General features: G+C 42.4%; 2 protein-coding genes and 1 long non-coding RNA gene across 3 annotated transcripts in view; all 3 read left to right on the forward strand.

Annotated features, from left to right (window-relative positions):
• Window positions 1-16,061, forward strand: part of LOC121286120 (mucin-2-like) — a 65,816-nt gene extending 49,755 nt beyond the window's left edge. Inside the window, exons 27-45 of the mRNA XM_041203109.1 lie at window positions 1,224-1,271; window positions 1,881-1,928; window positions 2,564-2,623; window positions 3,000-3,056; window positions 3,172-3,234; window positions 3,971-4,303; window positions 4,531-4,590; window positions 8,887-8,949; window positions 9,155-9,244; window positions 9,928-9,987; window positions 10,664-10,720; window positions 11,841-12,182; window positions 12,409-12,471; window positions 12,757-12,816; window positions 13,376-13,435; window positions 14,049-14,105; window positions 15,260-15,601; window positions 15,829-15,888; window positions 15,958-16,061. Coding sequence (XP_041059043.1) covers window positions 1,224-1,271; window positions 1,881-1,928; window positions 2,564-2,623; window positions 3,000-3,056; window positions 3,172-3,234; window positions 3,971-4,303; window positions 4,531-4,590; window positions 8,887-8,949; window positions 9,155-9,244; window positions 9,928-9,987; window positions 10,664-10,720; window positions 11,841-12,182; window positions 12,409-12,471; window positions 12,757-12,816; window positions 13,376-13,435; window positions 14,049-14,105; window positions 15,260-15,601; window positions 15,829-15,888; window positions 15,958-16,061 — 2,027 coding nt within the window. The remainder of the gene's footprint in view (window positions 1-1,223; window positions 1,272-1,880; window positions 1,929-2,563; window positions 2,624-2,999; window positions 3,057-3,171; window positions 3,235-3,970; window positions 4,304-4,530; window positions 4,591-8,886; window positions 8,950-9,154; window positions 9,245-9,927; window positions 9,988-10,663; window positions 10,721-11,840; window positions 12,183-12,408; window positions 12,472-12,756; window positions 12,817-13,375; window positions 13,436-14,048; window positions 14,106-15,259; window positions 15,602-15,828; window positions 15,889-15,957) is intronic.
• A 115-nt stretch (window positions 16,062-16,176) lies between these two features.
• LOC121285637 lies at window positions 16,177-23,635 on the forward strand. The gene is made up of 3 exons (XR_005944731.1): window positions 16,177-16,232; window positions 17,716-17,775; window positions 23,601-23,635. It is a non-coding gene; the product is annotated as an uncharacterized LOC121285637 (long non-coding RNA).
• Window positions 23,636-25,399: 1,764 nt separating this feature from the next.
• LOC121286122 (mucin-2-like) overlaps window positions 25,400-27,477 on the forward strand; it is a 113,941-nt gene continuing 111,863 nt past the window's right edge. The window contains exon 1 of the mRNA XM_041203110.1: window positions 25,400-25,528. Coding sequence (XP_041059044.1) covers window positions 25,400-25,528 — 129 coding nt within the window. The remainder of the gene's footprint in view (window positions 25,529-27,477) is intronic.

A 27,477-nucleotide genomic window follows, 5' to 3' on the forward strand; every position in this document is an offset into this window, starting at 1 on the left:
GCACACCTGTGTGATGACATCGGATGCACACTCAATGTCATTTCACGCAATTTTATGTGCATTCGGGTGCGCACAACCTCAGAATGCATGATTAAGGGCTTTTACACAGATGTGTTCAATGCCTGTGGAAGTTCATCATTTCATTGTTTCAGCAGTATAGCCAATTCCTGCAGTAAAAAAGAAATTGAACATTATGATCTATAAACATTTCCATCCAACATGCATACTATTATGTTTTCATAAACCAACATCATGAACCCTGTCTTCTGTAACATAAAAATATTCACGTTCAGTGGAAATGGCCACCTGGGAAATGTCTATCCTGAGCAGCCATGATCCTCTTCGGGTTTCTCTCTGCAGCCCTGGCAGTGCCCACTATCAGCCAGCAGCTCCTGAGGACAGGTCTTCCTCCCATTCAGGTGTGGAAATGCCACTGTTAAAGAATTTAGCCTGCCCGCAGCATGTATTAGCTTGTGACCAGACTTCCTCAGCATGTGTTGGCTTCCAGCCAACATTCCTTCATGGGTGAGAGCTGTACCAATCCCACCGTCCCCCGCCACAACCCATCCCCCCTTCCCCCCACCCTGTGTAAAATGCAGCCCACGGAATTGAGAGTTAACAAATCATCTTGTATTGCAACAATGTCCCAGGGGGAAGAATACTTTCCCCTATTCATGAAATTACGCCAATTGTATCTCCATTATTGCATCTGAACACCTCAAAGCCATTCCAGAGCATTTTCTCCTGCACATAACTTCTTCCATTTATCATTTCAATTTGGCCAAATAAAAATTCACCTTCTCTTTCACTGGCTACGGGCCTTCAAGAACTTGCAGCAATGACAAATGTCTTGCATAAACAGAGTTGATAAAGAAAAGGCAACAGCTTCCAGATCTATTACACAACCGGGTCTACTGCCAGTTCTGCAATTGCTGGGTGATGTCTATGTTCCATGTACGTAAGCAAGACTCTTGGTACAAGTGCCATTTATTGAATTTTGGCCCCAGACAATACCAGTCCAGTAGATAACAATTGTAAACCATATGCCCATTCCAACCAGTGAGAATGGTTGAAAACTTAAAGGAATCAGAATCTGCAAATAGTCTTTTCAACATGGCATTTGCAGCAGGACCAGCTAGTCTTATGGTGTAACTCTACAAAAACAATGCAGGAATTTAGCTTCTAGCCTAGTAGTTTTAACTATCTTTCTTCTGCCCGAGAAGGTATCAAGGAGACAACTACAACTAGGCCCACTACTGGCTCCACACCAGGTGAGTGATGGTTTCTTTCAAGATACAGTAGAGGACCATTGAGAACAGTCAGTCACTTTATTTCAAAAGCTCCCAGATAGTAAAATCCATTACTTTACAGGTTTATATATTTAGGCCATAACTTCCAGAGTGAATAGGTTGAAATGTAATTATTTGAACGAAACTAGATCAGAGTGTGTGCCAGAGGAAGAATGGTATATCTATACTTGTGTTCTCTTAGAACCTGTTTGCTTCCCAACTTCTACTGATTATTTTTGAAATAATGCCTTGACATTTGAATGAAATGTAAAAAGACAGAAAATAAATACTGGCATTTATATAACTCCTTTCATGATCACTGGCCATCTCAAAGCACTTTACACTTCAAAAAGTACTTCATTAGCTGTAGTCATGTTGGAATATAAAATATTTAGGATGCAAGATGGTAAGGACTGGAAACGAAATATATCTTGTTATAACGTCTAGAGGAAAGATCAAGGAAGGGGGAGGAATAGTTGGAGTGCTTAAGGATAAAATCACTTCAATGCTAACAGAAGATACAATGAGAGGTAAACAATCAGATGTTGAGATTATAGTGTCGTTGTCTTGACTGTTTTTCTTGTTTTACAGAAGGGGTCACCACAACAATAACGCTGACTACAACCAAGTTTACACCAGGTCAGTGATGGCTGTTTCGAAATGCAATAGCAAGATTAGTGGCTCAAGTTATCATATTTCAACAACTCCCACACAGTGAAACTCCACTGCTTTAACCCTTGTAGATATTTACAGACGTAACTGGTTGATAGGTTAACTACTTGAAAGAAGCTAGATCAGAGTCTGTTCCTGCAGTGTCCATGTTTCTGTATACCACTGCCTCTCTTAGCACCTAATTTCAACTCACTCAAAACCCATTCACATATACAGAGTCAAAATTGAGCCCCGTGGTCGCTATTTGGTTATCAAATTTTATTCATTTTTTTTTAACCAGCAATAACAAGATCGACATATTTGACTTTCCGTCAAGTGTAAAGAAACAAAACTAAGCATTTGCTCTTTTCTTCATTTGTCCTGTACTTTGAAATCATTCCTTTGAAATGTAATCAATGATAAAATGTTGTCTTGTCACTATCATATTGATGTTTGCTTTTGTTATTTGACACACGAGAAAATTCCTCATCCAGTTATTGCTGTAGTAAAAATATTTTTCCTCGTTCTTTGTACATTAATATCAAGAAAGAGCCAGCTGTTGAGATTTTTAATACTGCAGAATTTGAAATTGGAGTTCAGTTTCTTTTCTTTCTGTTCAAAAGTGACAACTACACCAAAAGGAACAACCACCACAACTGCTATTGAGAGAACTACAACAACCAGTAAGTAATGTCTTTGTTCAATATTCATCACTGGCCTGTCACATCAGTTCATTGTTTTGCTCTAATTCAGCTTTCAGGCAATGCCAGTCCATTTATTCCATCTTCAGCAGGCATCTATTTGGATGGAAGTGCTTGAAAATTTACGAAAATCTGAATCTGCAATTAATTTTGTTTGCATTACTTTTGCATCAACATCACTCCAGTTGTTTTATGGGCAAACTATATTGGAAAATTATGGGGCCTATGTGGTGATGAAATAGTTTGCTCATTCTGTATGCCTTATTGTCAATTAAGTAACCAAATGCTGGAACTCTATTAATACTGCTGGATTTGCAGTCAGAGTACAGCGGTTTTCAATGTTTTCTTCTTCTTTCAGAAGTGACACCTACATCAACAGTGCCAACAACTGTGTCTACAGCCAGCTCTACAGCTGGTAAGTGATGCTTTCTTTCAATATCTTCCTCTCCCCTGTTAGACAGTTTGAGGATGACTTGCTTCCAGGCTTTTGAATTGGAATTAAGTGGTTTTGAATATTATTTTCTTGTCAGCAGTATCAACAACAACACAGGAAAGAACTACCACACCTGTGACTGAGAAAGCTACTACAACAGGTAAGTGAGGTTTCCTTTCAATATTCACCAACAAGTCTGTTCACATCGGGATGCTTTTCTCTTTTGCAACGTTCAAGACATCTCCATCCATTCATTCAGTCTTGTACACGCATTCTTTTCGATGTAAATGGTTAAAAATTTACTTAAATCTGAATCATCAATTAGTTTTGTAAACATTACTTTTGTAGCAAGGTCAATGCGATAGTTTTATGGTCAAACTCTATAGGAAATTTATGGTATTTACACTGTGGTGAAGGGGATTTCATTATTTCTCCTGTTCCTCAGAAAGGGTCACTTTGCAATTAGAAAAACACTGTTGCGACAAGTTCTCCTGGAGGAGTTTTTTCCATCGGAAGAATAAAAAAATAATTGATGTTTCAACAGTTTTAACTGTGAATTTGCTGACTTCTTCCCACATTTGTCTCCTTTAGTTGTTACTTATTCTTACACACATTTTCATTACGATTTTCCACTCTGTTACTAAACTGTATAATTTCCAATTCAAGCTGCTCGCAGGCTGAATACTTTTCAATTCTATTAGAATCATTGCCAAATATTGTGAAAAGGTTGGCCCTTGCTATGCTCTTTATATTATTAATGTTTCAGAGCAATATCATGAAAAAATTCATTTGAAGTATTCTCAAATGCTGACTTGCTGCTGTCACATTTATGGTCCCCATTGGTTAGTTCATGAGTGTCTCATATGTTGTCCTACATTTCCCCTTTTCTCTTACAGAGCTCATCTGCCATGGCAAATGGTCACCCTGGATTAATGAACATACACCTTCTGAGGACAACCCAGGCGATTTTGAATTGCTTGATCCCAATGATAATGAACACTGTTCCTTCCCTTCTGAAGTAATCACTAACATTCAGTGTCGATTTGTTGATCAGCCTGAGAGACCAATCAGCGAGTCACCAGACAATGTGACATGCGACAAAGACAAAGGGCTCACCTGTGTATTCTCTAAAAGTGCTTTCAAGGAGAAAAAATTTTGTTTTGACTACCAAGTTCGTATTTGCTGTGAGCCAGTGTCACCAGTGAGCACAATAAGCACCTCTGCTTCTGGTAAGTGAGCAACTTGACAAGTTAATAATATATTCAGGTTAAATCAAACTTGCTTAACAACATTAAGCAGATAAAGAAATCATGATACCTAGTGAGTAGCCGTACTTATTAATTTCCTCAAGATTTGTGCCTTAATATCAATAATGTATCCCAGTTGTAAAATTCTCAATACTGTAGGATTTGGAATTGGAATTTGATGATTTGGAATGTTATTTTCTTGTCAACAGTGTCAACAACAACACAGGAAACAACTACCACACCTGTGACTGAGAAAACTACTACAGCAGGTAAGTGATGTCTCCTTTCAATATTCACCAGCAAGTCTGTTCACACTGGGATGCTTTTCTCATTTGCAACTTTCAAGAAATCTCCGTCCATTCATTAAGTCTTGTACACGCTTTCATTTCGATGTAAATGGTTGAAAATTTACTCAGATCTGAATCATCATTCAGTTTTGTAAACTTCACTTTTGTAGCAAGATCAGTGTGTTGGTTTGATGCCCACAATCTATAGGAAAGCTATGATATTTATATTGTGGTGCAGTGGCTTTCATTATTCTTCTTGTTCCTCAGAAGGGTTGACTACAATAGTGAAACCAACTAAAACTGGGTCCACTACTGGCTCCACACCTGTTAAATAACGGCCTCTTTGATGAGCAGTAGCAAGACCAAGAATGAAGTGAAATAAAAAGATAGTGCTGGAAAAATTGAGCAGGTCTGGGAACACCTGCTGGATGTTTCCAGCACTTTCTGGTTTTGTCTCAGATTTCCAGATCCACAGTATTTTGCTTTTACTCAAGTGAAAGAGGTGATCTTCTTTCAGCACACACAAGAAGTTCATCACTTCACCACTGGTAGATACTGTGGCCTTACTTTCCAAAGGGAAATGGATGGAATTTTTATTCCATGAATGAAGGGAGATCAGAGGCCATGGCTGAGGGGAACTGAAGTGTGCAGCATCTTTCACACCAGTGTGCCAGTCGCCAGTCTCAAATTCACCTTTCAGGCCATGTCAGACCATTCAGTCATGTGGACCTTATGTGGGTGGAAGTGATTGAATATTTGGAGACATCTGAATCTAGATGTACTATATTAAACATCATATTTGCAGCAAAGCCAATAAAATAAATCTTACAGTGCCTTTATGTTTATGCTATGGGTTTGAATATGGGCATAATTTTACTGCCCCATTTTAGTAGTGGTGGTGGTGTGGGGCATAAAACAGAGCAAGCCGTTCAAAGCTCCATTGACTTTAGCAGGAGTGTAAAATCCCACCGGCATAAAATTCTGGCCTATGTTTGTTGTACTCCAGAAGTAATCACTACAGCAGTGAATCCAACAACAACCAGGTCCACTACTGGTTCCCATCCTCTGAGTGATGGCTCCTTTTGATATACAGGAGCAAACGCCAGCTGCCTTGTTTCAACATCTTCCAGATATTTAGCCTATATCTGCCAGAGTGAATTGGTTGTCAACTGAACTACCTGAATGAAGCTCAATAAGAGTCTGCACATGAGGAGAAAAGTTGTAACAATTTTTGTGTATACATCAATCTCTCCTAGTATCAATTGATCACCAACTTTTACAGAACCTTTTCTTAAAAAACACCCTGACATTTTAATGAAATGGAAAATCTGCATTGCGAGTTGATTCTGATCTCCTGGATTTTTTTTTATCAATTGCAGTAGATTCAGTAACATATCTTGTCAAAGGATGCTTCCTTTGTCATGATGTGATTGTTAAAATTCTTCATAAAAGTACACACTAGACCCATTTGCCAAATTCTGCTTTCAGCCAATGCCAGTATATTTTGTGCAATCTTGTAGGCACTCACTTTTTTTGGTTAAAAATTTAAAAGCTTCTGAATCTGCAGATAGATTTTTCAACATCAGGTTTGGGAAGAAAAACACAATAGAAGAGTCTGATAGCGGGAGTCAGCAAAAATAAATAGGTATTTAGGTTCTATTGTAGTGTTTTAACATTCCATTGCTCGTTCTTCAAAAAGGATTAATACCACAGTGAAACCAACTACAACCAGATCCACTACACAGACTTACAACAATGATATATCCCAGTGAAAAAGGATTCTAGGAAGGGGATAAAGCAACCATGGTTAACCAAGGAAGTTAAGGATAGTATCAAATTGAAAGGAAAATAAAACAATGTGGCAAAGATTAGTGCTAAGCCAGAAGATTAAGGAACTTTTAAAACCAACAGAAGATGACAAAAAAGGGAGAAAATAAACTTTGAGGGAAAACTAGCAAGTAATATAAAAAACAGACAATAAGAGTTTTTTTAAATGTATAAAAATGAAGAGAGAGGCCAAAGTGAAAACAGGCCCCTTAGAGAATGAGGCTGGAGAAATAATAATGGGGAACCAGGAAATGGCAGAGGAGTTGAATAAATACTTTGCATCAGTCTTCATGGTAGAAGACACTAATAGCATTTCAAAAATACTAAATAATTAAGGGCAAAACGGGAGGAGGGAATGAATAGAATAACTATCACTAGAGAAAAATTACTGGGGAAACTAAAGGGTCTAAAGGCCGATAAGTCCCCTGGACCTGAAGGGTTGCATTTAAAGATATTAAAGGAAGTAGCTACACAAATAGTGAATGTACTGCTAGTAACCCTCCAAGAATCTTTACATTCTGAAAACGTCCCAGAAGACTGGAAAACTGCAAACGTAAAGCTCGTATTCAAAAAGGGAGGGAGACAAAAACAGGTAACTCTAGGCCAGTTAGCTTAATATTCATCATTGGGAAAATGTTAGAGTCTATTATAAAGGTTGTAATAGTAGAGCATTTATAAATGCATAATATAATCAAGCAGAGTAGCAGGGCTTCATGAAGAGGAAATCATGCCTGACAAATTTATTAGAATGCTTTGAGGAGGTAACAAGCAGGACAGTTAAAGGGGAACCAGTAGATGTAATATGTTTGGATTTCCAAAACACGTTCGATAAGGTACCGCACATAAGGCTACTTAATAAGATAAGAGCCCATGGTGTTGCGGGTAGGATAATAGCATGGTTAGAGGACTTGCTAACTAATTGAAGACAGACAGTTGAGATAAGCAGGGCATTTTCAGGATGGCAGCCTGTAACTAGTGGAGTGCCACAGGGATCAGTGCTGGGGCCGCAAGTATTTACAATATATGTTAATGTCTTAGATGAGAGAAGTGAATATACTATCACCAAGTTTGTGGATGACACACAAATAGGTGAGACGGTGAGTGATGAGGATTACTCAGAGAGTCTACAGAGAGATATAGACAGGTTACGTGAGTGGGCAAAACCTTGGCAGATGGAATATAATGTGGGAAAATGTCAGGTTATGCATTTTGGCAGGAAAAGTAGAAGATCTGAATATTATTTAAATGGAGAAAGACTTCAGAAAGCTACAGCACAGAGGGATTTGGGGATCCTCGTTCATGAATCCCAAAAACTAACATACAAATTTAGCAGGTAATAGGTAAGGCAAATGGAATGTTGACCTTTATTTCAAAGGGAATGGAGCTTAAAAATATGGAAGCCTTGCTAAAGCTATACAAGGCACTAGTTAAACCACACCTAGAATACTGTCAACAATTTTGATCCCCTTATCTAAGGAAAGATATTCTGGCATTGGAGGCAGTCCAAGAAGTTTCATGAGGTTGATTCTGGGTATGGAGGGATTTTCTTATGAGGAGAGGTTGAGTAGGTTCAGCCTGTACTCGTTGGCGTTTAGAAGAATGAGAGGTAACCTTATTAAAACCTATCCTAGAGGGCTTGACAGGGTAGATGCTGAGAGGTTGTTTCCCCTTGTGGGACAGATTAGCACCAGAGGGCATAATCTCAGAGTATGGGATCACCCATTTATGACAGAGATGAGGAGAAATTTATTCTCTCAGAGGGGAGTGAGCCTGTGGAATTATTTACTGCAGAAGGCTATAGAGGCTGGGTTGCTTAGTATATTCAAGGCTGAGATATATTTTTAATCAGTAAGGGAATCAGGGGTTAAGGGGGAAAGGCAGGAAAATAGAATTGAGGACTATCAGATCAGCCAAGATCTCATTGAATGGCGGAGCAGACTTGATGGGCTGAATGTGCTACTTCTGCTCGTATGTCTTATTTTCTTATGGTCTACTGGTCCTACACCAGGTGAGCAATGGCTTTGTTCAGTGGTAGCAAGAGAAATAAAATAAGTCAACCAGTTTCAACAACTCCCACAGACAAGAAACCCGTTATTTCATCACTTCTAGATAATGGGCCCTTTCTTTTCAAAGGGAAATGATTGAAATCTTTCTGATTGAAACTTGAAAGAGTGTTTATGTTAGTTTTTTTTTAACTTGTCAGTGTGTGAAGAAAAGGAATCTAGTTATTATGGAAAAGCTGCTTGATGGCCAGCATGGACAGGATGGGCCGAAGGGCCTGCTCCTGTGCTGGATAACTCTATGACACTATGACTATTGTGGTAGTTAAAAGTATTGTTTCACCATTCGTTATTCTCTAGCAATAATAATATAACCTAATGGTAAAACTATCTTAATTCTGCAAAATTTGGAGTTTTCTCTATTGATCATGAACGTTTCACTTTTGTTCAGCAGAGACAACTACACCAAGAGCAACAACCACCGCATCTGTTAATGGGAAAACTACTACAACAGGTAAGTGAAGTTTTGTTTCAATATTCACCAGCAAGTCTGCTCACACTTTTCTCAAATTCACCTTTCAGACAATGTCAATCCACTCCAGTCTATTGAGCAAAAATTGTGGAAAATTTAAAAACAATCACTCTTCAGACAATTTTGTGAATGTCACGTTTGAAGTAAAACCAATGATAAAACTCCACTGGAATAATTAACTATTCAGGTTCTAGTTCAGATTATTGTTCTGGTTCTTCAGAAGGGGTCACTACAACAGTGAAGGCAACAACTGGATCCACTACTGGCTCCACACCAGGTGAGTGATGGCTCCTTTTGATATATAGCAACAAAACCAGAGACAAAAGCCATCTTGCTTCAACAACTCCCAGGCAGTGGGAGGGCATTATTTCATTCCCTGTAGCCATTTAGCCCATTCCTCCAAGAGGAAATTGGTTGAAAATGAACTGCTTGAATGACCCTCAATCAGAGTGTGAGCATTGAAGAGAAATGTTATGTCCATGTCTATGTACACCTCTGTTCCTCTTAGGCTCAGCTTGCTTTCCAACATTTACTGAACATTTTAGAAATAATCCACTGAAATTTAATGAAATGTAAAGTATGCATTTTAGGTTGATGATGATACTCTACACAATTTTCATTTCCTAGAGAATCATTATCAAATCCTGTCAAAGGATGATCCTCTTGACATTGTATTATTAATATTTTTCCCTTTTCTTCTTTTGTCCAGAAGTTTAAAATAGTTTTTTTGAAACACAACTGATTTTGCAAATGTTGTCTTTCCCATGCTTTTGCTGATGTTTTGTTCAATGGAAAGAAAGAGAAACAAGCTCATTTTTATTATTGCTGTGGTTTAGAAAAAAAACTTTTTCCTCATTTTTTGTACACTAGTATTAATAAGATAACCTCCTGGTGGAACTTGAATACTGTGGGATTTGAAATTGAACTTCAGTGGTTTTGATTGTTCTTCTTTCTCTTCAGAAGTGACCACGACAACAGTGAAATCAACTACAACCAGCTCCACTCCCGGATCCACACCAGGTGAGTGATGGCTTCTTTTGATATACAGTAGCAAAACCAGTGATACGAGCCATCTTGTTTCAACAACCTCCAGACAGTGGAAGTCCATTACTTCACACTTGTCAATATTTAGTCCAGAACTTCCAGAGTGAACTGGGTGATAACTGACAAGTTCAGACGAAGCTCGATCAGAATGTGCACATGAGGAAATATGTATTATCCATGTTTCTGTATGCCCCTTACTATCATGGAATCTACTTGGTCACCAATGTTTACCAAATCTTTTCCTAACTAATGGCCTGACATTTATATAATATGTAAAATCTTCATTGCACGTTGATGGTGATAGGCAGCATCTTTTTCAGAGTCCAGTAGTTTCAAAAACATTTCTTAACAAAGGATGATCCCCTTAGAATGCTATGATTGTTAAATATTCTTCCAATTTCTTCTTTCATCTGTAAATCAAAAGGATATTTTTGAAACAAAACCAAATATGAAAATATTGATTTGTCTTTCTCCTGTTTAAGTTTGGTCCTTTGAACTCGAAATTAGGGGGGATAGTCAGTCGCTGTTGTCAATACTTCCCTCATTCTTTATGCCTTATTGTCAATTAAATAACCGAATGCTAGACCTCTATAAACACTGCTGGACTTGCCATTAGTGTGCAGCAGATTTCAATGTTTTCCTTTTCATTCAGAAGTACCAATTCCATCAAGATCAACAACAACTGTGTCTACAGCCAGTTCTACAACTGGTAAGAGATGCTTTCTTCATTATCTTCCTCTCCCCTGTTAGACAGTCCCTCGGTTTCGAAGATGTCTTGCTTCTGTTCCGTTTCGAGGAGCTCTACCATGGCAGTTAAGTCCAATGCTTGATATGTAGATTCTGCCACATGCAGAGCAGAAGGTGTTTGGAGAGTCATGTAGATTACTTGTTTGGAGTTGTGTGTGCTCTTTCCAATGACTCGAGTTTGTCTGTGCAACTAATCTCTAGATGTGCCCAGTGTCTTTCCAAATGAAAAGTCTCTATTTTGGCCCATCACGCGACAGGGACCCCCATGAATTGACTGGGAGGTCTGTCCTCCAGGGCAAGTTTTAAGGACATTCCAGAAGTGTTTCCACTGCCCTCCGGGGAGTTTCCTGCTGCGACCTAGTTCCGGGTAGAGCAGTTGCTTTTGGAGTTTGGTGCCAGGCAAATAAATGACATCTCCTGCCCAGCAGACCTGGTTTTGAGTAATTGTCCCTTCCCTGCTCAACATGTAGTTTTGGAAGAGGATGACCTAAGTCTCAGATTTGGGATACTGGATTACTCTTACAACTGCACCTTGATCAACCTTCGTACAGGCCATGCAGGTCCATCAGTTTAGTCCTTTAGACCCAAAACCAATTCCTTGGGAAGGAATTATTTGAAAAGTTCAGTATCCTTAATCTGCAAACGATGGCATTTTCACAATTACAAAAACTCTGTTGTGACAGGTTCTCCCAGAAGAGTTTTTCCTCATCAGAGGAATTAAAGAATGAACTTTTTAAGAGTTTCAACTGCAAATTTGGACGCTCCTCCCCACATCTGTCTCCTTTAGTTGCTAAATATTTTCACACACATTTTCATTAAGATTTTCCACCCTGATACTAAAGTGTATAATTTCCACTTCAAGCTGCTTGCAGGCTGAATAATTTTCAATTCTATTGGAATCATTGCCGAATATTGTGAAAAGATTTGCCCTTGCTCTGGTGTTGATATCATTAATGTTTCAGAGCATTATCATGAAAAAATTCATTTGAAGCATTTTCAAATGCTGACTTAATGCTTTCACATTTATGCTCCACATTTTTGAGTGTCTCATCTTCTCCTACATTTCTCCTTTTCTCTTATAGAGGTTGTCTGCCATGGCAAATGGTCACCCTGGATTAATGATCATACACCTTCTGAGGGCAGCCCAGGCGATTCTGAATTGCTTGATCCCAAAGATAATGAATACTGTTCCTTCCCTTCTGAAGTAATCACTAACATTCAGTGTCGATTTGTTGATCAGCCTGAGAGACCAATCAGTGAGTCACCAGACAATGTGACATGCGACAAAGACAAAGGGCTCACCTGTGTAGTGTCTAAAAGTTCTATGGAGGAGAAAAGATTTTGTTTTGACTACCAAGTTCGCATTTGCTGTGAGCCAGTGTCACCAGTGAGCACAACGACCACCAGTACAACTTCCACTTTAGGCAAGTGACAAAGTTATTTGCCAGTTCATACTATCTTCATGTTAAATCATACTTGTTTAATAACATAAAGCAGATAAAGCAATCATGATACCTAGTGAGTAGCTGTACTTACAAATTTCCTCAAGATTTGTGCCTTAATATCAATAATTATCCCAGTTGTAAAATTCTCAATACTGTAGGATTTGAAATTGGAATTCGGTGGTTTTGAATGTTATTTTCTTGTCAGCAGTGTCAACAACAACACAGGAAACAACTACCACACCTGTGACTGAGAAAGCTACTACAGCAGGTAAGTGATGTCTCCTTTCAATATTCACTAGCAAGTCTGTTCACACCGGGATGCTTTTATCTTTTGCAGATTTCAAGAAATCTCCATCCATTCATTCAGTGTTGTACATGCTGCCCTTTCGATGTAAATGGTTGAAAATTTACTCAGTTATGAATCATCATTTAGTTTTGTCAACTTCACTTTTGTAGCAATAGCAATGTGTTGGTTTTATGCCCACAATATGCAGGAAATGTATGATATTTACATTGTGGTGCAGTGGCTTTCATTATTCTTCTTGTTCCTCAGTGGGGTTGACTACAACAGTGACACCAACTACAACTGGGTCCACTACTGGCTCCAGACCGGGTAAGTAAAGGCTTCTTTTGATAAACAGCAGCAAGACCAGGAAAGAAGTGAAATAGAAAGATAGTGCTGGAAAAATTGAGCAGGTCCGGCAGCATCTGCTGTGTATTTCCAGCACTTTCTGCTTTAGTCTCAGATTTCGAGCATTCACAATATTTTGCTTTTACTCGAGTGAATGAGGTGATCATCTTGCAGCACACACTAGAAGTTCATCACTTCACCGCGGGTACATCCTGTGGCCTTACTTTCCAAAGGAAATGGATGAAATGTTTACTCCTTGAAAGAAGGTAGATCAGGGGCCATGGCTGAGGGGAACTCTTGTGTGCATGAGTGTTCACACCAGTGCACTGTTCTCAAATTCACCTTTAGGCAATGCCAGTCCATTCAGTCATGTGGACCTGATGTGGGTGGAAGTGATTGAATATTTGGGGCCATCTGAACCCAGATGTACTATCTTAAGCATCACATTTGCAGCAAAGCCAATAAAATAAATCTTACAGTGGAACACAATTCGCCTTTATATTGTATTGCAGTGGGTTTTATTCTGTCTCTTGTTCTTCAGAAGTGACCCCAACAACAGTGAAATCAACTACAACCAGCTCCACTCCCAGCTCCACACCAGGTGAGTGATGGCTTCTTTCAATATACAGTAGCAAAAACAGTGACACGGGCCGACTTGTTTCAACAACTTCCAGACTGTGGAAGTCCATTACTTCACACTTGTCAATATTTTGTCCAGAACTTTTATCCATGTTTTATCCATGTGTCTTTGCACCGTTCTCTCATGGAATCTACTTGCTCACCAATGTTTACCAAACCTGTTCCTAACTAACAGCCTGAAATTTATATATTATGGAAAATTTTCATTGCACATTGATGGTGATAGGCAGCATCCTTTTCACAGAGTCCAGTAGTTTCAAATTTATACCTTATCAAAGGATGTTCCCCTTAGAATGAAGCGATTGTTCATATTCTTCCATTTTCTTCTTTCCTCTGTAACTTTAAAGAATATTTTTGAAACAAAACCAAATATGCAAATATTGATTTGTCTTTCTCCTGATTAAGTTTGGTCCTTTGTACTTGAAGTTAGATGAGATAGTCAGTAGCTGTTTTCAATACTTTCCTCATTCTTTATGCCTTATTGTCAATTACATAAGCGAATGCTGGAACCCTATTAATGCTGCTGAATTTGCAGTCAGAGTGCAACGGTTTTCAATGTTTTCTCTTTCCTTCAGAAGTGCCAATTCCATCAACAGTAACAACAACCGTGTCTACAGCCAGTTCTACAACTGGTAAGTGATGCTTTTTTTCAATATCTCCCTTTCCCCTGTCAGACAGTCCCTTGGGTTTGAGGTTGACTTGCTTCCATTCCAGTTTGAGGAATTCCATCATAGCAATTAAACCCAATGCATGATCTGCAGGTTCTGCCACATGCAGAGCAGATGGTGTTTGGAGGGTCGTGTAGATGACTTGTTTGGAGGTGTGTGTGCTCATTCCGCTGACTCGAGTTTGTCTCTGCGACGAGTCTCTTGATCTGTGCGGTGTCTTCCCAAATGAAACGTCTCCATTTTGGTCAGTCAGATGCCAAGGGCTCCCATGGATTGACAGGGAGGTCTGACCTCTAGGGCAAGCTTTGAGGACATCCCGGAAGTGCTTCTCCTGCCCTTCTGGGTGTCTCCTGCTGTGACCTAGCTCCAGGTAGAGTAGTTGCTTTTGGAGTCTGGTGTCAGGCAAAGAAATGACATCTCCTGCCCAACAGAGCTTGTTTTGAGTAATTGTCACCTACCCGCTCAACATGTTGTCTTGGGAGAGGATGACCTTAGTCTGGTCTCAGGTTTGTGATACTGGATCCCAATTCTCATTTCAATTACTCTTACAAGTCTGCCTTGATAAACTTTGGCTCAGACAATATAGGTCCATCAATTCAGTCCTTTAGACCTAAAGCCAATTCCTTGGGAAGGGATTATTTGAAAAGTTCAGTGTTTTCAATCTACAAACAATGGCATTTTCATAATTACAAAAACGGTGTTGTGGCAACTTCTCCCAGAGGAGTTTTTCCCCATCGGAAGAAGTAAATAATGAATGTTTTAAGAGTTTTAACTGCAAATTTGGACGCTCCTCCCCACATCTGTCTCCATTAGTTGCTACTTATTCTCACACACATTTTCATTAAGATTTTCCACCCTGATACTAAACTGTAAAATTTCCACTTCAAGCTGCTCGCATGCTGAACACTTTTCAATTCCATTGGACACATTGCCAAATATTGTGAAAAGATTTTCCCTTGCTCTGGTGTTGATATAATTAATGTTACAAAGCATTATCATGAAAAAATTCATTTGATGCATTTTCAAATGCTGACTTGCTGCTGTCACATTTATTGTCCCCATTGGTAAGTTCATGAGTGTGTCATATGTTCTTCTACATTTCCTCTTTTCTCTTACAGAGATCGTCTGCCATGGCAAATGGTCACCCTGGATTAATGAACATACACCTTCTGAGGGCAGCCCAGGCGATTTTGAATTGCTTAACCCCAAAGCTAATGAATATTGTTCCTTCCCTTCTGAAGTAATCACTAACATTCAGTGTCAATTTGTTGATCAGCCTGAGAGACCAATAAGCGAGTCACCAGATAATGTGACATGCGACAAAGACAAAGGGTTCACCTGTGCAGTCTCTAAAAGTGCTATGGAGGAGAAAAGATTTTGTTTTGATTACCAAGTTCGCATTTGCTGTGAGCCAGTGTCACGTGTGAGCACAGCAACTACCAGTACAACCTCCACTTCGGGTAAGTGAGAAAGATATTTGCCAGTTCATAATATCTTCATGTTAATTCATACTTATTTAATAACATAAAGCAGATAAAGCAATTATGATACCTAATGAGTAGCTGTACTTACCAATTTCCTCAAGATTTGTGCCTTAATATCAATAATGTATCCCAGTTGTAAAATTATCAATGCTGGAGGATTTGGAATTGGAATTCGGTGGTTTTGAAAGTTATTTTCTTGTCAGCAGTTTCAACAACACAGGAAACAACTACCACACCTGTGACTGAGAAAACTACTACAGCAGGTAAGTGATGTCTCCTTTCAATATTCACCAGCAAGTCTGTTCACACCGGGATGCTTTTCTCATTTCCAGCTTTCAAGAAATCTCCGTCCATTCGTTCAGTCTTGCACATGCTGCCTTTTCGATATAAACGGTTGAAAATTTACTCAAATCTGAATCATCACTTAGTTTTGTGAACTTCACTTTTGTAGCAAGATTAATGTGTTGGTTTTATGTTTACAATATATAGGAAGCTTTGTTATTTACATTGTGGTGCATTGACTTTCATTATTCTTCTTGTTCCTCAGAAGGGTTGACTACAATAGAGACACCAGCTACAACCGGGTCCACTACTGGCTCCACACCGGGTAAGTAAAAGCTTCTTTTGATAAACAGCAACAAGACCAGGAAAGAAGTGAAATAAAACGATAGTGCTGGAAAAATTGAGCAGGTCTGGCAACATCTGCTGTGTATTTCCCGCAGGAGGTGCAACACCTGACCCTTTGCTTTCCTCCTCCTCGCCGTCCAAGGGCCCACACACTCCTTTCAAGTGAAGCAGCATTTCACTTACACTTCCCTCAATTTACTCTACTGCATTCACTGCTTCCCACGCAGTCTCCTCTACATTGGAGAGACCAAACGCAGACTGGATGACTGCTTTGTGGAATATCTTTGGTCTGTCCGCAAGCATGACCCAGACTTCTCTGTCGCTTGCCCTTTCAACACTCCACCCTGCTCTCATGCCTACAAGTCTGTCCTTGGCCTGCTGCAATGTTCTAGTGAAGCTCAACACAAACTGGAGGACAGCACCTTATCTTCTGACTAGGCACTTTACAGCCTTCTGGACTTAATATTAAGTTCAACAACTTTAGATCATGAATTCTGTCCTCCATCCCCACCCCCTTTCTGATTCCCCTTTATCCATTAATTTATAATTTTTTATATATATATATATATTTTTTGTTATATATTTTTCTTTTCCCACCTATTTCCATTCTTTTTAAATGTATTTCCAACCATTGTTTTATCTCTACCTTTTAGCCTATTTCGATCCCTTCCCCCCACCCCACCCCCACTAGGGCTATCTGTACCTTGCTTGTCCTGCTTTCTACCGTTAATGTCATCATTAGCACATTCCTCAGTTAATATCACCACTGTCAACACCCCTTTATCCTTTTGTCTATGACATCTTTTGGCAATCTCTTCTTTGCCTCCACCTATCACTGGCCCTCTATCCAGCTCTACCTGTCCCACCCCCCTCAACCAGATTATATTCCACCTCATTTCTATATTTCTTAGTTCTGATGAAGTCATACAGACTCAAAACGTTAACTGTGTTCCTCTCCGCAGATGCTGTCAGATCTGCTTAGTTTTTCCAGGTATTTTTGTATTTTTTTCCAGCACCTTCTGCTTTAGTCCCAGATTTCGAGCATTCACAATATTTTGCTTTTACTTGAGTGAAAGAAGTGATCTTCTTTCAGCACACACTAGAAGTTCATCACTTCACCACTAGTAGATACCGTGACCTTACTTTTCAAAGAGAAATGGATGAATTTTTTTATTCCATGAAAGAAGGTCAATCAGACACTGGGGCTGAGGGGAACTCTTGTGTGCATGAGTGTTCACACCAGTGCGCTGTTCTCAAATTCACCTTTTAGGCAATGTCAGTCCATCCAGTCATGTGGACCTTATGTGGGTGGAAGTGATTGAATATATGGAGACATTGAAATCCAGATGTACTATTTTAAACATCATATTTGCAGCAAAGCCAACAAAATAAATCTTACAGTGGAACACGATTAGCCTTTATGTTGTATTGCAGTGGGTTTGATTATGTCTCTTGTTCTTCAGAAGTGCCCACGACATCAGTGAAATCAACTACAACCGGCTCCATTCCGGGCTCCACACCGGGTGAGTGATGGCTTCTTTCGATGTACAGTAGCAAAACCAGTGACACGATCTGTGTTTTTTCAACAACTTCCAGACATTGGAAGCCCATTACCTCATCATTGTGGATATTTAGTCCATTTGTTCTGAAGCAGACAGGTGTAAAACATGACTATTTGAATGAAACTAGATCAGAGCCACTAACTGAGAAGCAATCCTATGTCCATATTTATTCATGATCCTCTTTGTGTGGTATTTAACCCCTTGCAATAGTTATTGAAAATCTGACCTCTGACCCCAGCTCGCATACAATCTGCCCACTTCTCATTGAAACTGTGTTGAGACATGGGGTGGTTAGCTAACTTGTTTGCTGGAGGTGTGTTGGCCATTTAAATATTACAATGATGCCATGTGCCTCATATTTAACCACAATTTTAAGTTGATCTCTGGCTGGCCAAGTTTTCCAGGTCCCCAGAAAGTGACTTGCTAAAGGGTGATTAGCACTGCTGGACTTGGGGGTAACTACATTGCCAACAACCTGTTGGACACAGTTTGTCCGAGCAGAATTTTCCCAGAATTGCACTAAGTGTGGTCGCAGAAGGGTAAAATGGAGTCCTACATGCCGACGAATATGGCCAGTATTCACACTGTATCTTCCCGAGCCTGCCTCATTATTTATTCATCCCTGGGAAATATGAGTTTCCATGGCGGGTGGGCTCTCATTCCCCCGCTCGCAATCACCCCACTGTCACATCGCACCATCCGCCATCATTAAAAGGCAGCCGCTAAAAAGCACTCATCGCCACTATCTCACCACCACTGCCCGGGAGACAAGGCCAGCAACGATAAAAAGACTGCAGCACCCCGCTTCAATGACGGGTCTCTCGAGAGACTGCTGGATGACGTGGATGCCCACAGGGATGTGCCCTACCCCCACTCTGGCCACAGGATGGGAGCAATGAGCAATGTCACCAACCTGGCTTGGGAGGCGGTGGCAGCGGTGGTCAGTGCAAACGTCCTGCAGAGGAGGACAGCCACCCAGTGTCGTAAAAGGATGAATGGCCTCCTCCGTTCCACCAGGGTAAGTCACTCTTCTCATCACTCCCAACTCACTCACTCACAAACCCATCACAAATCCACAGGGCCCTCATTCACTGCAGTGCAAGGGACATCACCATTCACTCTTTCACACACACCATCACTGTCCTCATCCTGTCTATGGGACCACTCACCACCCACACAGGCCAGGCATACTTATCATCTGGCCCGACAGGCGTCCTGATACACTCTCCCCATCTCTATCCACGCAGGACAAACTGGCTCACAACAGGAGGGAGCGGTCACAGACCGGTGGAGGGATGCCGGAGATCAAAGTTCTGACAGAATTCGCAAACAGAGCCATCCAGCTGGCCGGCGATAACCGAGTCCTGTGCTGAAGGTGAGGTTGGAGGTGCTCTACCAAGTGAGGATCCAGCAGTGCAACATCCATCAGACAACCGTGCCATGAGTGATGTGTCCTGTTTCACAAGCCACTGCCAAGCACTAATTATCTCCCCTTGCTTTCGCAGGCACACCTGCCAAACAGCCGACAGAGTCCATGACCCAGGGCCTCCAATCAAGCCCAAAGAAACCTCTGAAGAGGAAGCTGGAGGCACCCTCCCTGAAATCCCATTACAGCTCTCATCCCCCATCAGCGCAGAGAGACACACACCTCAATGGGACCTAGCTTTAGAGTAACCTTGAAATCATAATCTGGTGAGCACATCGCACTTTCTGATCCACAGCAGGTGGAGGCAAGCACTTCCCAGGTCCCCGGCACTCAGAGGACTATTGGATGCCTGAACATTGTTGAGTCTGAGTCAGATGATGGATCTCAAGGCTTGGTCATGTCACAGTTGCTGAAGTTGCAAAGGCAAGCTCGGGAACAACAGGAAGGGATGTCCACTGCATTCTTCAGATTACAAGGCACAATGGAGGAGTCCATCTGTCTTCAGGCCGAGGTGATAGTATCGGCATTGCAATGCACCAAGGTCAACACTGGTAGATTGGCAGCTGCCATGGAGGCTTTGGTCCAGGACGTCACTTCTGCACCGCTGCATGGGCTTTACTCCATCACTGATGCCATAGCCAGCCTCCAACAGTGTGTATGCGAGAGGGGTGCTGGGCAGCTCGATCTCACTCCAGCTGCCCCCTCCCCTCACTGAGTCAGCCAGGGGCCCTCGGGCACCCATAGGGAGGAGGATCAGCAGGTGCACTCTGGGCCCATCCACCCAGGTGACTCTGGGAGTGACCAGCCATTCCGACTCTCATACTGTGACCCCCTCAACTCCACCTTCACAGGCCGAGAACGGTGCTACTGCCACACAGCAAGACCCTGAAAGCAGGTCAGGACCCACCAAGTCTCAGCCCCTCAGAGAAAGCCTGCCAAAATCATCACAGACAGGGCGTCACAGTCAGCAGGCTGCCTCCACCTCTGCTGTGGATGTCCAGGGAGCACCAAGATGTAGTGGCACGGTTAGGAAAGTTAGGTAAAAGTAGTTGCACAGCCTGGGCACGGGTGTTGGTCACTTGTACATACTTCTCACTATTGCCAATAAACACCTAAGAATGTCTCCCTGCCTGTGGTTCCAATGAGCCTTTCTGCAAAAGATAATAGGAAGTTGTCTCAGTCCAGTCTCTTCTCTGTGCTCTGTGCAGCCTTCAGACCACAGTGATGGTCCAGCCTCTCACTCCCTGGAAACATTACTGATGCCTGCACCTCAGTGGTGCTGGTCATTGCTGCCAGGATATAGTGGGCAGGTGCCACGGAGTTCTCTCATTCAATGTGTGCTATAAGCATCTTTAAGGTGGGGCTGGCCCCCAACACACCAACATCTGCAACCAGCAACGCTGTGCACCAGCTGCTGAAGGGCTGAGGTGCTGAAGGCGGACACAGTATCAGATGTGTCTAAAGTTTCCTGGCTGCATCTCTGAGATGGCCTTGATCGTGGAGAGCAAGCGAGCTACCCTCAGCCAGACAGAAGTCAGACATTCTCAGAGGCTACGTGAAGACCTATGGAGTGTCCTCACTGCATGTTGTCATTATCCTCCTGCGATCAAATGACTATTAGGGCCTCCACTCCATCTCCATGGCAGAAGCATTCTCACAGAGGTTATTGGTGCTGCCATAAGCCAGACTGGAGTCAAACGTTCACAACTGCATTGTGAGGATCTATGGAGATACCTCACTGCATGTCGTCATCATCGTCCACAAATCTAGCAGCTATGAGGACCTCCCAAGTGCCTGCCTCATCTAGCCACTGCAAGAACCTCATTCCCTTCATTGTCACCACAGAGGACCCCCTCACCCTCATCCCCGTTGGCGTCCACTTCATCGGAGGAGACCTCCAGCTTCTCCATCTCCTCCCCAGCCAGCTCTTCAATCCTGCAGTGCCAGGTTGTAAAGGGCGCAGCAGACAGCGACGATACATGACACCCTCTGTGGATAGTATTGCACGGCTCCACCAGACCGGTCCAGGCACCAGAACCTCATCTTCAGCATCCCGATGGTCTGCTCAACCAAGTTGCAAGCAGCTACATGAGCCTCATTATAGCGTTGTTCTGCTGCAGTCTGAGGCTGCCGCATGGGTGTCATCAGTCACCGTATCTGCAGGTAGCCCTTGTTCCCAAGGAGCCAACCCTGCAGCCTCTGTGGACCCTGGGAGACTCCAGGGACCTGTGACTGAATGAGGATGTAGGCATCATGCACACTTTCTGGAAACCGTGCACACACCTGCAGGATGCGTTTCTGGTGGTCGCTTACCAGCTGCACATTCAGTGCTTGGAAGCTCTTGCAGTTGATGTCATCCATCTTGTGCAGCAACAGAGACCTGAGCACCACATGAGTGCAATCAATCACACCCTGCACCCTGTGGGAATCCCGAGATCAGGGTGAATCCAATAAGGCTTGAAACCTGGCTTCCCAGTCCCAGGCGAAATGCACCAAGTAGTGTGCCATGGAGAAGATAGCACCTGTGACCTCATGGATGCATTTGTGGGTGGGGGGTTGTGAAATCCCACAGAGATCACCTGTGGAACCCTGAAAGGAGCCACTGGAATAGATATTGAGTGCCACGGTCACTCTTAGCCACTGGCAGTGGATGCCCTCCATGTCCCCTTGGCGCTAAGTCCTGCAGTAAGTGGCAGATGTGAGCCACCAGGTGCCTAAACATGTGCAGTTGTCAACGAGACTGGTTGTCAGTCATCTGCAGGAATGACAGGTGGCATCTATAGACCCTGGGCATTGCTAGGCGCCGACCAGCCACGGCTCACTGTCGATCCTGGGCAGCGTGTGCTGGAGCCCCTTCTTCATGAAGTTGCTGCTCCTGCCTTTGCACAGCCAGGAGCCTCAGTCTCTCCTCCATCTTCTCCACTCTCTGTAGGCCATCAGGCATACAGCTAGGTCACCAGGATCCATGATCGTGATGTGGTCCTCCTGCAGCATGAAAGAGAGAGAGACGTGGTTATCATGGCTGCACTTAGCACCTTTCCTGGCCCTGTGCGACCGCTTCTTAATGCTTCCTGGAGAGTGCTGGTCACCCCTCAGATGGCCAGAGATGAGTGCGCTGCATGGCTGTCCCTGTCAACCTGCCATATGGGGGACACTGGTCCAAACCAGGTCCAATCCAAACTGAAATGCTGAGATTGCAAAGGGGCTGTGAGCGCCTCCAGCAGTGACGAGGAGATTGTAGAACATGTGCAGTCCAACTGTTCCGTGGCCCAATAACAAGGTGGCAGTCTCGAAGTCTGTGCCAGCGAGGATGGGGGTGGAGGGGGGAGTTAAGGTATAGAGCACTTGGTGGCCTTATGGTACCCCTGCATTTCTTGCATGGGCGGGCAGGCTAGGAGCCTGACCCCAATCATATCACTGTGGCTGTGCTTGATCTGTCTCAGTTGCAGAGGCATGGTCAGTTTATACAGGTTCCTAATGCATGGCCACTTCCGTCACCTACCCTGCCCCCCACCTTGATTGCCTGTGCTGCGCCATGGCAGCACTTGACCCCCCCCCCCAACTTCGCCATGCCCCTCCACTGACAACGGTCGCCTCCGAGGCTGGCCAGCACTTGCCCCCGGATACCCCCCGCCCCCCACCTCCAGGGCCAAGCACCAATTGCCCCCGCCACTCGCCACCCCTGAGGCCTGTAAACAACAAGCGAAATGTGGAGAATGCTGCTGCTCACTCACCTCAGTTCCCCCAAAATGAATGATCTTCCTTTACAATCCACTCCCACTAGCCTCCTCCAACTTCCCTGGCTCTAGACTTTGATCTTCCTCCCACTGCGATCCCCCCTCCCTCCCCCTCCCCACACCACAATTCTCCCCCTCTCCCTGCCTTCCTGATTTTTCCTGGCTCACCTGGCTCTGCTGCCTGCAAGAGCCTGGTGTAAGGGTTTAAAGCTTAACGGCAGCTAGCCTCTCAAACTGGCTGACTGGTTGTCTGTGGTTGGAGACAGGGACAAACAATGGTAGTCTGGTCCTGTCATTACATTCAACAGGATCTGTGGAAAACCCACTCTACCTCTTCACCAGCTAGCAATATTTTCCTGACATTTGAGTGAATCATATGATTTCCATTTTTTTCCTTCATCCAGTATGTTGGATGAGTTCTTTTGAATCAGCCATTTACACAAATGCTGTCTTGTCACTTTCATGTTTGTTCACTTGAAAGAATCTGTTAATCCTGTTATTGAAAAAATTGTTTCCTCATTAGTACTATAGAATCAATAAAATAGCCTCCTGGTGAAATTATCAATACTGCAGGATTATGAAATTTGTCAGTAATCATTGTGAATGATTTTCTTTCTGTTCAGGAGGGACAACTTCAAATGAAACAACAACAGTTGTTATTCAGCTCATTACTAAAACAAGTGAGTGATGTCTTCTTTCAATATACTCCAGCAAGTCTCATCACACTTTTCTTGAATTCACCTTTCAGGCAATGTCAGTCCATTAGTTTGGTCTTGTCGACACTTGCTTTTGAGTGTAAATAGTTGAAAATTTCTTAACACTTGAACCTGCAGATGTTTTCTTCAACAATGCTTTTGCAGCAAATCCAATAAAATAGTCTGATGGTGGAACTGTACTGGGAGACCATAGGAGTTTACACTGAATGGAAGTGGTTTTGATTAATTTTCTTGTTCTTCAGAAGGAGTCACTACAGACATCCCAATCCTATCATCGTAAATCAAGAGGCAAACTCTTAAACGTCAAATGTTGCAATTTTATACAACATAAACAAATATAGATTAACAGTCAGTTCATAAAATGTATTAGCAGTTTATTTAATCTCTAACGGGCAGAATTTCTTGACAAAAATTGTACCCAATTTTAACACTGACTGGTTTGTTTTTAAATGAGTTAAAATCTTGCTGTTATGTATTCGGTTGCTTTTCTGTATTTCTTAGATGTCTGATTTATTGCAGAGCAATGTAGTGATGACAGTAGTTGCAACTTTATGACAGGTTAATTTACATTACTTGCAAATATCTCAGGACTTACAGGATTTTTTATACACACATGAGCCAGAATTTTTCACTCATCAGGTGGCCGCGCGCCCGACCCAAACGAGCATAAAGTGTGCGCGATGACACTGGGCGAGCGCCCTGACGTCATTGTGCACTCGTGTGATATTTTGGTCAGTGGGCGCGCACAGAAGTTGACAGCACGCCCGCCGACATTTAAAAAGCCTAGTAAGGCCATTTAAGCCATAATTAAGTTCAATTTGTTGCTGCCAATCCAATCTTACTGTGGGCAAGCAAGTGAAAAGGCCAAGCAGCCTTTAGAAATTTTAGGAAACTTCATCCATGGGCAGGATGAGGTTTCCGATAGCAAGTAAAAATTAAATATAAATATTTAAATTTCATTCATAACATGACATAATGGAATCACATGAGGGGACATGTTTTTTAAGATTTTAAAATTCTTTATTTTAAATTTTTTAAATCGTCAGCTCCCTGAGGCAGCTCAATGCCTCAGAGAGTTATTCCCGCGCACATGCGCAAAGTCCCCCGTTCGCCCTCCTCCCCCCAACACACAGGCGACGCTGAGTGCTGCGTCACGCATTTCACACTGGGCGGGCCTTAATTGGCCTGCCCAGCATGAAATCATGATTGCGGTCCAATTGTGGCCGGTGGCCGACTCCCCGGCTGCTCCTGCTCGCCCCTCCGCCAAGCCCGCTCCGGCGAGGGCAAAATCCTGGCAATGGTCTCAGCTCAGAGTCCCAGATCCTTCTGGAGCTTTCTCAGTCTTCTTAGTTTTGATAGAGTAAATAAAGAGAAACTGTTTCCAGTGGCCAAAGGATTAATAATCAGAGGAGACAGATTTAAGGCGATTTGCAGAAGAACCAGATGCGATGTGATTGAAATCTTTTTTTCAACAAGAGTGATTAGGCTTTGTTACACATTGCCTAATAGTGCTATCCTAGCATAGCCATGCATGCTTTCAGCCTGTTTTTCTTTCATGAGGAAGCAGAGAATGAAGTTCCCATGCTTAATGTATATAGCCCTGCTACCTTACCCATGCAGCAACATACTCCACATATTGTGAGATATTGCCAATGTTTCCTGCTGACGACTGGACAAACCCAGGGCTGTCAAAAGTGAGGGTGACGATGACCTTCATAGCCACTGGGAGGCCACCTCCACCTGGTGTGAGGCTCCAGATTTGTCTGAAGGAGGTGACACAGCTCCATGAAGAACTCCTTGATAAATCAGAGCTTCCTCAGCATTGCTCCTGGATTGTGCAAATGTAGATGTATTACTCCCAGAAGAGTCATAGTATGTAGGGCCTTTGATGGAGTGATATTCTTCTACTCCATCCTTGAAGAGCTCCCACCCATTCTTCTCCGTTTCATCTGCTGTCGTAATAGAGACTAAGAGGAACAACTATCCCCGTACCAAGGTCCAATATTCCTCTCTCCTCTCTGACTGTAATCAGCAACTGCCAAAAAACACTTCTACAAATGCTCCCCAGTGTTTCCGCCAACTCTGCCTGAGCACACATAAGTGAACAGCACCTGATATGCAACTTGTTGAGTGACTCTTTAAACAGCTCCTGTTCAGGGGGCATCTTGCCTATTTTTGCTTTAGTGAGAAATACATATATAGACAAGATCTGCCTAATCCAAGTTTGCAATTCTTGTGTCACATCAGCTGGTTAGACTATGAGAGGACAGGATATCATCCAATCATAGCTGCCCGGCGCACACAGCTGGCGCACCTGTGCACGTCCTTCCTTCTACATCGTGCTGACCACATAGGAAGCAGCTGGCAGTGCAGCCTATACTAGATAAGCAGTACCAAGCCTTCCTAGTATTGCTACAAATGACACTACTCAAACCAAATTTGCGCCCAAAAAGATCAGCCATGATCTTATTGAATGGCGGAGCAGTCTCGAGGGGCAATACAGCCATATGACCTACTCCTGCTGCTTAAGTACTTGTGTCTTTTTGAGAACATGTACATGGTTATTCTCACTGTAATGATGTGAATACCAACAGCTGATCTTTGCTGCTAAGTAGCATCTTCATTTACAGCATGGGAGCCATTGACCGAAACATACTGGATAAGCTCCAGTACATGAATTGAAACTGCTGTTTCACTTTATGTCTTCCATTTTTCTACAGAGATTTAGCAATTACAGCTTTGTTGCAAAAGGCAGCATGGGACCAATCAGATGATGGTGCACCACTAATGCACTGAAATGGTGTGCCATTAGTGATGCAGCCCGAGCCCCCAGCTCTCCTGAGTCTAGTTCCAAGCAAGAGGCCAATGGATCAGGTGCACAAGGACTTCTTAAAAAATTCATTCACAGTATGTGGGCTTCAATGAATAGGCCAGCATTTATTGCCTTTGAGAAGGTGGTTGTGAGCTGCCTTCTTGAACTGCTGCAATCCATGTGGTGGAGATACACCCACGGTGCTGTTAGGGAGGGAGTTCCAGGATTTGACCCAGCGACAGTGAAGGGACTGAAGGAGTAATAAAAATCCCACGTTTTGAGCACCCTCACAAAATTGTGAGTGAGCCTGAATTTCACTGACAAAGCACATCTTTCGCAAAAATTCTTGACAGTTGGTATTTATACACAGAGATAGCAACTGGAACCAATTCCAATAATGCCTCCTCCCTGGGTGACTGATGGCTTCTTGAGATATACAGTAGCAAGACCAGTGTTGCTGTTGCATAAGATCCCAGACAGTGAAAGGACATTATTTCACGCTTTTAGATATTTAGCCCATTCCTTCCAGAGGGAATTAGTTTCAATCTTAACTATTTGAATCAAACTAAATCAAAGTCTGCGCCTGAGGAGCAATGCTATGGCAATGATTGTGAATACCTCTGTCTCTCTTATACTCTACATGCTCACCAACATTTACTTAACATTTTTGAAATTATGGTCTGGTAATTGCATGAAATGTAGAGGTTGCATTTCATGTTGACAGTCAAACTCTGCATATTTTCAAATTTCAGTAGAATCATTATCATATAAGGTCAAAAGATGATCCCGTTGACATGTAATTGTTAATATTTTTCTTGTTTCTTCTTGTGTCCAGCAGCTTGAAATAGTTCTTTCAAAACACAATCAATTATGTAAATATTGTCTTGTTCATTCCATGTTTGTGTTTACTTTTACTACTTGAAAGAAAGATAAATAAGTTACCTTGTTATCATAGGGAAAACTTTTCCTCTT

Source organism: Carcharodon carcharias, chromosome 13, assembly GCF_017639515.1.
Source record: "Carcharodon carcharias isolate sCarCar2 chromosome 13, sCarCar2.pri, whole genome shotgun sequence".
Taxonomy (NCBI): domain Eukaryota; kingdom Metazoa; phylum Chordata; class Chondrichthyes; order Lamniformes; family Lamnidae; genus Carcharodon; species Carcharodon carcharias.